The 10930-nt window shown below is 43.9% G+C and overlaps 1 protein-coding gene across 2 annotated transcripts in view; it reads left to right on the plus strand.

Moving 5' to 3' along the window:
• Positions 1 to 10930, plus strand: part of TANGO6 (transport and golgi organization 6 homolog) — a 192368-nt gene extending 181438 nt beyond the window's left edge. For both annotated transcript variants that reach the window (XR_006521440.2, XM_014827660.3), the window contains one exon: positions 10377 to 10930. Coding sequence is in view for 1 of the 2 variants with exons in the window: in XM_014827660.3 (XP_014683146.3) it covers positions 10377 to 10553 (177 nt within the window). In the remaining variant the exon portion in view is untranslated. The remainder of the gene's footprint in view (positions 1 to 10376) is intronic.

Here is a 10930-nt window from a genome sequence, read left to right on the forward strand (position 1 = left end):
CAGGATGTCTGTGTGGAGGGCTTCAAGGGCCAGGGAAGATGGAACCCTTGCCCCCAGATGTGGTAACTGAGTACCGTTTGAAAGCTGGGATTGTAATCACCTTCTAAGGACAAAGCTCCCGATCTCTTCTCCCACAGGCTGCAGTGTGCTGCCTCTGCACACACTCTGGCCATTTTTCCTGCCTTCTTTGTTCTATTTCCGTGGCTGTGGGGGTGTAGGAAAGCTGCTGCCTTCCTCAGGTTGCTATTTAAAGACATTGTGAAGGATGCTGCCACCGCTGCTCCTGGCGCCACGGCAGCTGCTGCTCCTGTCCCTGCCTGGGCGAGCTGGATGCAGCCTTATTGGCGCTGTTCCCTGGCCCCCGGAAGCCTGAGGTACATGCCTCAGCACAAGCTAGCCTAGGAGTGCACGCAGTTAATTCTCGGTAAATCCGATCACCTACTTTTAGTTTAGGACTCCTGAGCTGTCACCCCTACCAGCGGTTAACAGCAGCAGCCATCTTGGTCTTTGTTCCCAAATTGCCCAACGTGTCCTCATCCCTATAGCATTTTTGGCACTTGATCAGTTAATTTTTCCCCTTTATTCTTCAGTGAAAATCACACATGGTACCCCCCTCCCCCCCACCCATCTCCAATTTGCACTTGAGATACTCTCCCCATTTAACAGCCAGACACAATCCAGAAAGGGTCAAAAATGCCATTTATCTCTAGGTCTAGCAGAGAAAAATACTTTGGAAATAAAAGGGTTTTGAAAAGCCCAGTAACCTCCGGTTAATAATAATGCTACCCTGAACTTTGGCGTGTCTGAGATTCTCTGTCTGTCAGGCGTGGATGGAAATCTCTCAGACATTAGTAATCCTGTCTTTGCTGACCCTCCGAACGCTTTCACTGAAGTGTCTCAAAAGCCCCATCTTTCTGTTTGAATCGGCCCTAATTTCTTTTTTATAGACCCGTCGAAGTGAAGGTTTGGGTTTCATCAGTTAAGCATTTGTTCTTCTTCAGGCCAGAGCTCCCTGAATGAGGTCCAGAATATCTACCTCCATTCTGCTTCCCCAGTTTATTTGTTTCCTGCCCACTATCCTAGAGAGGCTGCTCGCCTCCAAGACCTCAGAGCCCGGCTCCTCTCTGCTTGCCCAGCAGAATCCTTCCAGGTGCTGTCTGCCCTGTGAAGTCACACGGTCCGAGTTCCCGAAGATCGGTACCTGGCCCTGATGCAGCACTCAGACTACATTAAATCTATTTCCCCTCTGCTACACCTTTTCCTTTTCTTCTAACGCCCCTCCATTTATTCATCTTCCTGCCCATCCTTTTTTTGGCCTCTGCTCTCTATTTTTCATTTTCAGAGTTGTGCCTTTCCCCTCATTTTCTTAGCCCCTTGATGGGAAACCCAATTATCTCAATGTCTGGATAATAATAGCAATGATACTTTGAAATATATCACTTTGCTCACCATAGCAAAGTACTCTCACATGCATTATTTCTTATGATCCCACAACAAATTTGTAAGCTAGGCAATGTATGTACTTTCTGTTCCCCACTTTGTAGAAGTGAAAATAACAACCAATTTGATAGTATAGATAATAGATAATAATACCCTCTCTCATTGTGTTGTTGTGAAGATTAAGTAAGTTACTATAGATAAAATGCCTAGAACCATACCTGCCACGTAACAGGTACTTTGTAAAGATTAGCTGTTATTATCATTCATTCATTCATTTGTCAAAGATTTACTGCATACCAGAGCTGCTGCATGCCAGGCTCTGTTCTAGGCCTCAGTGAGAGAAGAGTAACGAGATGGACACAGTCCTGACCCTCGGAGAGATCACAGTGTTAGTCAGGGAGACTGACAAACCACCACTTGTCTAGCACCCACCATATGCAAATCCTTGCGCTTGGATCTTTATAGATATTAATTCTTACAACAACCTTAAAAGAAGGCATTTTATCCCCATTTTACAGATGAGATTACCGGGGATCTGAAAGCTGAAGTAGTTTGCTCCTGATTCCCTAGTTCATAATTGGGAGTGCCAGGATTCACTTCACCTGAGTCCCCTGCCTTCACACCGTCAGGGTCAACTCTGTGTGTGTGTCTGTCTCTCCCACATGGTGGTGAGCTCCTGAAGGGTAGGCCCTGGCCCTCACCACTCAGAATGCTTAGCATAGTCTCCTGCACACAGTTTGGGAAGCGTTTGGTGGGTCGTGCTCTATTGATGATCCTTGACTCTGCCCCATAACCACTCTCGTCTGTTCACTCTCAATTCCCTCAGACTCCAGATCACACATTGGTTTCAACATGGAGGCACAGCGGTCCAAATGAGCGTTCTTAGAAACTGGCCTATAGCTTCCTGACAGGTTCATACTACACCTAATGCTTATACCAGCATGTTTTTAAACAAAACTGGTTGGACTCTGGGGTCACCTCCTCCTCTGCGCCCCAATCTAGAGAATCTTCTTGTCTGCCAGGCCAGTCTCCAGCACTAACTCCAGTTCACCTACTTTCTCCTGTCTGCCCCTGTCTTTTATTTCAATGTCTAACTTCCTTGTTATTCTTCTGTTTCTGTCTTTGTGCCCAATACATGTTTATTTCTTAGCCACAAAAGGAGCCACAATTGGTGGTTAATAGGAGTGTATGAAATTTAGTTGTCTTTCTTTCTGATCTTTTTGCCTCATCTATTGGCTCTGTAGAAGATTGAATTTCTAAATACAATTCATGTATGCTAGCATTTAACTTTATCCTTTTATATTTAGCAAACCATTTTCCCCTTAAATATTACGGAAGTATAGATGGAAAATCCTCTGCTGGATCACATCTTTCCAGAGTTCTTATTTCTGTAAATGTCTTGTTTGTGACCCTTTATATTGTGTCTTGATCCCACATAATAATAACAGAAGAATAGCAATTTCATACACCTGAGTTCCATTTGTAAAATCACCTTGAAGTGAAAATGACTTTTAAAATATTAAAATAATTTTTTAAAAATGTAAATGAATCTACTAATTACTAAATGTCTTTACTAATGGAGCTTGTGTTAGAGAGGTGGTTTGACTAGAGACTTTTTTTCCTTCATCTATTTCCCAGATATTCTGGGTTGTGGTTATATTGCTTTTACAATCAAATAAATAAATAAATGACAAACATCTTTCTTCTTTTTAATTCCTAAATTTATTTCCTCTTTTGATCTTAACTCAAAGATACAATAGTCACTTTGGGGATGTTCCAGTCAAGCTCATTGAAAGAGTCACACACTCTTTTCCTGCTTTTCCATTGAAAGTGCACCTGTGTGCCCAGGGCAGCCTTTTGCTCACACCTTCCCTTTTCAGTGTGCTGTGCCTCATCCGGTCTTTTCTAAGCCAAATCTAACCGGAAAGACTGCCCTTGTCCCTGAAGCATCAGCTTTGTGTGCTCCAGGGAACTGGGGTCTGGAGAGGGAGGGGGAGGGGAGGAGAGAGAGAGTGTGTGTGTGTGTGTGTGTGTTGCACTCACACTCTGAATTCTTTTAATAAAGCATCTGAACCCCACCCTTTTCCAAAGAGTTTTCAGACTAGGCATCTGGGTACTTCTTTAAGATACCCCTGGCCCACCCTGACTCACACCTGTACCCCCTCCACCTTTCCCTGGAGTCCTTGGGCCTTGATGCGTGGGGGGATGAAGAGCAGGTGTGTTGAACTCTTAATGAGAGGTTTGCTCCGTGGGATTGCCTATATCCTGCCCACCACAGAGGCTCCTGTGACTAACTTTACCTTTGAACTCTCCTTGTATTCAGCCCCTGATCCATGGGATTTGGTGACAATCCCTGGCCGGCAGGAAGCTTTGATCCTTGGGGAGTCCAGAGGAAGTCCTGTGATGTGTGGGATCCCCAGCGTTGGGAGGGATTGGGGAGAAGCCGTATGGGGGTGGGTTGCTAAGATAAACCCATTAATTAAGAAGGAGCCTTTGCCTAACACTCAGTTACCTAAAAAAGGAGATCCGGGAACTGATAACAAGGAGCTCAGCACCCTCAGGTATGAAGTGGTGTTTGCACAAGCACTGTTGTTACTGTAAGGCTACAGCAGTGCTAAGGGGAAATTCCTACCCACACCAGGAAAGGAGAGAGAGCCTCAGCAGAACAGAGTGCCTTTTTAACAACTAAAAGCTAACCTTACTTTGAATGTTAGGAGGCCTGGCAAAAAATCTCTAATATATTTCTGCCTAGGTGAAAGATGATTCTAGAAGAAGAAAAAAAGATGACCTTGTAATAAACAGTGGGAACTGTAGAATTTCTATATAAGAGACATTTTGGCCTATAATCCGTAGGGTAGAGTGTTAGGAGACTTGTCTTTAAGCTGTATTCACATAACAACCATGCCGGGTTTGCTTAGAATCTGCATTTATTTGAGGTGGTTTGAGGGTGATGGGACTCGCGAAAGCTTCCTTAAAGCACTCCTTGGTGCCACCCATTGGCTACAGATAAAGTCAGAGTGAAGGCCCCTTCACCCCCCTCCACAGGCAGAAATCACTTCCTTTGCTTCCACAGAAGCACCCACGCTTATCTCTTAGAGTGGAGATCACACTGTCTGGCGTGTATGTCTGCCTTCCCGCTAGGCTGTAGCTGCCAGCGGGCAGGGTTCCTGCATTATTCATCTTTTTATCACCAGCACACTGCCTGGGCACGAAGTAGGCTCTTCATAATGATTATTGAATGAGTAATCATGAGGCAGAGCTACGGGGAATCATCCTCTGTCCGGAAGCATCTCTGCTTTTCACACTGTCAGCCTCCAGGAAAGAGAGAGAGGTTACGAAAGGGCAGTGGGGCTAGTGCCGCAGTTAGAGTCAGGTACCTGGGCTAGGAGACCTGACTCCTGTTGTGTCTCAGCAGCTCTCAGAAAACCCAGGAGACAACTGCACAGTGGAGATGGGGCAGCATCTTTATGAGGTTTGCTCAGAGGATTCAGGCATTTAATGTGGTGACGTTGGGCAAGGAGCACGGAGAGTTGTCTGCAGGGCCAGGTGCATAATATGTGGGGCCCACTGCAAAATGAAAAGGTGGATCCCTTGTTCAAAACATGAGAAGAAAGTGTTACTTTAAAACACTTTAAAGTATAAAGTGTTTTCCTTTCTTCCATAGTCTCTCTGCCTCAGCTAGTCATGGCATTTAGTATTTGCCGTTAATGTTGTTCTAAGTAGAGAAAATTTTAAATGTTAAATTATGAGCATGAATTTTACTGTTCATCTTTGTATTGTGCAATGCCGATTTTAAATGCAAATATAAGAGCATTGAACTCATCTGTGGGATCACCGAAATTACAGTTTGTCTTCTGTAGCTTGTACAAGCGTATGTATTTCCTTCTTAGCTGGCCAGTGGAAACTCTGCACAAAACTAACTCAACTGTATTTATTTCACTTCTTTTTTTTTTTTTTAAAGATTGGCACCTGGGCTAACAACTGTTGCCAATCTTCTTTTTTTTTTTTTTGCTGCTTTTTCTCCCCCAACCCCCTCAGTACGTAGTGGTATATTTTAGTTGTGGGTCCTTCTAGTTGTGGCATGTGGGACGCTGCCTCAGCATGGCTTGATGAGCGGTGCCATGTCCGCACCCAGGATCCGAACCTGCGAAACCCTGGGCTGCCGAGGCAGAGCGTGCGAGCTTCACCACTCGGCCACGGGGCCAGCCCGTTTCACTTCTTGATACATGCACATTCTTCCAACTCTTTACCTTCAGTTTACTGATGAATCAGGAGGACTGAAAGGAACAAGAACTATGGGTTGTTCTGTTTCCTTCTGTGTCATCATGTCAGTGTAAATGGTTGGCTGAAACAGGGAAGCGTATGAAAGATACGATAGGGTTCCTTACTTGTCCATGTTCCTGAGAAAGCCATTGCCTTCTTCCTGGGTTGAAGCAAGTTCTGGTTTGAATGGAATCTGTGGTGTCGCTGGGCCCTCAGTGCCTCTGTTTGCTCAGTCGTAAACATAACACACATGCTCCCCTTCTGCTGGCTTTGAGTCTTGCTGAACTCCCACACATTGTGGGTCCATCAGAATTCTGTGCTCCTGGGGCATGGCGAACGCTGTATACGAATGCACTGGCAAAGAATGGCGGACACGCATACTGGGCGTATGTCCCCTGCTCACACTCATGCTCTTAGACTTCACTTACAAAACACAAGTTCAAAGATAAAATTATTAAGAATTTTAAGACGGCAACAGCAGATCATTAAACCCAGGCATGGGGCACTCTTGATCGTGGGACCCTGTATGACTGCACAGGTCACACATTCATCACGCCAGCCCTGGTTGTCTGGCCTTGTTTCAATAGATGTCCTTAGAATTTTTTGTTTTTGCCAAGTGAGAGACTGGCTAAGAGTAGCATGCGTGCATGCCTTCTTTGATTCATAAATACTTTTTAGGTGTCCGCCATGTGCCAGCCACTGTATGAGGCATTGGGATTACATCAGTGTGAACAAGGCAAGACATGACCTCAGTGTCAATTGTACATGTGATCTAGTGAGGAAAACATTTTTCTAATTATACAATAAATATTTAAATTATCATTGTGATGGGGCTACAAACAGAACTACAAGCAGGGTAGGAAGGCTTGCCGAGGTGGGGGTTAGGGATGGCATTCCTGAGGAAGGGGCATGTTAGGCTGAGGTTGAGGAGAAGCTGTAGGGTGAAGAGGAAATGAAATAGTCTTCCAGGCTGAGGGAACAGCATATGCGAAGGCCTTGACTGGGAAGGAGCTTTGCTCAGATAAGGAAAGAAAGAAGGCCCACACAGCTGGAGAACAGGGGCCAGAGGGAGACCAGCAGGTGGCCTGGGGAGCTTGCTTTGTGTACTCCTTTTCCCCTCCCTTCCTCCTTCCACTCCCCAGTACCTGGGCTGATCAAGAATATCAAAAGATGATCAAGAATATCAAAAGGGCTCTTTATTCTTTAGCAAGTCCAAGATGTGTGGTGCTACATAGTGTACTTGTGCAGAATGCTCAGGGGACCTTGGGCGCAGACCATGTACTTACCTGCTGAGTTACCATTTCCCATCATTTCTGTTCACCATTTCCAGTTCACTTCCTGTTCCTAAAATGTGACCTCTCCTTCCTCTGACTCTCCTCACTCTCTGTGCTCTTGAGGACACTTACCATGCTCTGTTCTGTGTTGTCTGTGTGCACATGTCATATCTGGAAGCCTTTTAAAGGCAGGTTCTACTTCTGTTGTACCTGCTACGTGGCCTTCGGAAAATCTTTGTCTAGTAGTTAATTCAGTTAAATGAAAAGCTTATTTATATTTTAATAGGTGATATATTCATAATGCAATATTTAAAAGGTACAAAAGAGTATATAATTTCCCCCATTCTTCCCCAGTTTCCCTCTCTGGAGGCAATCAGTTTTTTAATGTATTTTTGCAGAGATAGTCCATGTTTATAGTATTTAGGCTATTATATATATATTTATTATATGATTTTTATAAAAAGCCATAAAAATTAAAGAATGGATGACTGTCTACATTCTCCTATTTCTTTTTTTCTGATTTTTCTCCCTTTTTGAAATTATACATTGGCACAGCCTTCAATATACAGCCAGCTCTTAAAGTTCAAAGTAGTGACATAAATTTTTGGAGCCTATTTGAACCAGTTATTGCCAGAGATGTTTGCATATAGTGAAATAAACCCAACTTGATAGCATGTGGGTAGCATAATTGATAAATAGAAAGACCACAGCATAACATAGTAGCTAAGATTGTAGGCCCTATTTCTTCTAAGGCTTATTTTCTTAAAATACAGAACCCAGAAACCATAAAGGAAAAAATTGATAAATTTAACTTCATCAAAAATGTAAATTTCTTCACTGGAAGGAAAAATATTTACAACTCATATGATAGATAATGGACCTCTTTTTTTTATATACAAAGAGTTCTTACAAATCAATAAGGAAAAGTTCAATTACATGTACCAGAAAAAAAATACAAATAATTTATATATTTATTAGAAAGATGCAAATTTAAAACAGCAAGATACTATTTTTTACTTACTGAATTAGCAAAGATAAAGGGTTTCCAATATATAGCACTGATGAGAATATGGAGAGATCAGAATTTTCATAGTGGTAGATAAAAATGTAAATGATTGCAACCTCTCTGGCCTTATCTATCAAAATTTTAAGTGTGGGGCCGGCCCAGTGGCGCAGCTGTTAAGTGTGCATGTTCTGCTTCTCGGCAGCCCGGGGTTCGCCGGTTCGGATCCCGGGTGTGGACATGGCACCGCTTGGCAAAGCCATGTTGTGGCAGGCGTCCCACATATAAAGTAGAGGAAGATGGTCATGGATGTTAGCTCAGGGCCAGTCTTCCTCAGCAAAAAGAGGAGGATTGGCAGTAGTTAGCTCAGGGCTAATCTTCCACAAAAAAAAAAAATTTTAAGTGTGCATTATTACTCTTTGGCCTAGAAATTCATTTTCTAGATATTTGTCCTACAGATACACTTGTATGTCGCAAAGACTTAGGTATCAGAATGTTTATTGCAGCAATATTTGCAATAGCAAAAGATTAAAAAAACAACTTAGGGGCCGGCCCCATGGCCGAATGGTTAAGTTCGCACACTCCACTTCGGTGGCCCAGGGTTTCGCCAGTTTGGATCCTGGGCGTGGACATGGCATCACTCATCAAGCCATGTTGAGGTGGCATCCCACATGCCACAACTAGAAGGACCCACATCTAAAAATATACAACTGTGTGCTGGGGGGCTTTGGGGAGAAAAAGGAAAAATAAAATCTTTAAAAACCAAAAAGAACCAACTTAAACGGCTTTCACTGGGAGAGTGAGTAAATAAATTGTGTGACATTCATCCTATGCAGGCATTGAAAAAAAAAGTTATTTCTGTATGTGCCAATTATACAAAAGGTCTTCAAAATATGTTAAGTGGGGGGAAAAATCATGGTACATAAGAGTGTAAGATATAATTCTGTGCTTTAAAAAAGAGAGGGAAAAAGGCATGTACAGTCATGCATCACTTAACAATGGGAGATTTCGTCGTTGTGTGAACATGATGGAGTGAACTTACACAAACCTAGATGGGACAGCCCACTACACGCTTAGGCTGCGTGGTACTCATCTCTGGGACCACTGTCATATATACGGTCCATTGTTGATTGAAACATTATGCAACACATGACTGTACATATATATGCTTGTAAACACCTGGAATATTTCTCACAATTAAGAATGATATCCTCTGAAAAGGGAAACTAGGAGTCTGGAGTAGAAGAGAGATTTATTTTTTAATATGTACTTTTTGGTACTGTATTACCTTTTCAATAAAAATAAATAAGAACACAGGCTGTGGATGTTTAAAATCTGGTGCCATCATTTTTTTTAACTGAGTAACTTTGGAAGGTTACTGAACCCTCTAATCCTCTGTTTCCTCATCTGTAAAATGGGGCTACTAACCTTCCTTTCTATAAGTGGCATAAAGATTAGATAGTATACGGGATATACCTAGTACAGTACCTGATCCAAAAAATAGTCGCTTTTGAGACAAAGAGCCCTGGATTAGAAGTTACTTCACAAGTAGCCAGAGACAAGTCATGTAACCCCCCGTGCCCTAGTGTCTTCAGTCCCTGCTTTGACTAGATGACCCCTGAGGCCCCTTACGTTGAGTTTCCCTGTTCTTTTGAAATCTTTTTCTTGCTAGAAGTTCTAGCTCCCAAGCTAGGAGGATTTGGGAGGAAATTAGGAGCTCCCAGGAGTAGGTGCTTTGGCAGCGCCCCCTTCCATATCAGATGCGAAGATCAGAGCACTGGACATAACAAACGAGTGTGGCTGTGGCTGTGGAGCCTTTCTTTTTTCCCAATGCAGTGCTGCAGTTGGAAAAAAAAAATTATAGTGACTTGGGGAAGGGCCTGGAAATGGAACTGTGGTGGAAAAATTTTAAAGCAGTAGCAAGGAAAGACATGATTGCTGAAGAAATATTCTCCTGGATTTCATACGGTAGATGCCTGCTCTGTGAGTGTCAGCAGAAGGCTCTGTGGGAGCTAGAGGGGAAAATGCTGGTAATCGTGCTCTAGAAACAACCGTATCTGGGCAGTGTTGCCTATCTGTGGTCCCGAGGTCTGTGCCATGCTTTGGGACTGCAGAAGGAGGTCTGAGATCTATACTCGGGCCTGGGGCTAAAGGGGAGGAGCAGCCCCAAAGGCCAGTGAAGTGAAGGGTCAAGGGTGTGAGAAACCCAAAGGGAAATCTGTGTCATTACAGCTTCCCCTCCCTCCATCTCCAGCCTGAGAGGGCCATGTGTTATCTTCTTAAGGGAGCCTGTGGGTCCTCTCACAGTACTCCTCAGACAGGAGAAGGCACTTAGGTCGCTCTGAGAAATGTTGGCACAGCAGGCAGCTGGTCCTGACTCTTTCTCTCTCGTGCAGGTTCTGAGGGACGTCCTCAAGGATCTCTACCACCTGCTGAAACATGTAGTGCGTTTGGAGCCCGATGACGTGGCCAAACTCCATGCCCAACTGGCCCTGGAAGAGCTGGATGAGATAATGAGAAACTTCCTGTTCCCACCACAGAAGCTGGAGAAAAAGATCGTGGTCCTGCCATAGACCCGGCTCAAAGGACATCAAGGAGGCAGAGAGGGACCGAGCAGCCAGAGCAGTGCCCAAGGCTTCCAGCAGATGGCCCCACTGCCTCTTTGGTGCTGGCAGTATGGCTGACCCTGGAGGTGGCTGTATGTCTGGTCATTTATGTCTTCAGGCTGACCTTCCTAAAGCATCTGTTTAGCCATCCTGCATCCAGCTCAAAGTGTGTGACGTTAAAAAAAAAAGACTACAAATCTCATTAATCTGTACATTTTTCACTGTCCTGTAGCATTTAGAAAAGGATGTCTACCTGATGGAAATATATTTTTAACACAGCTCACAGACGTTGATTAATTGACCACTCTCTTCTTGCGACTTGAGTAAAAGAGGTTGGCCACCCA

This window comes from Equus asinus, chromosome 28 (assembly GCF_041296235.1).
Source record: "Equus asinus isolate D_3611 breed Donkey chromosome 28, EquAss-T2T_v2, whole genome shotgun sequence".
Lineage (NCBI taxonomy): Eukaryota > Metazoa > Chordata > Mammalia > Perissodactyla > Equidae > Equus > Equus asinus.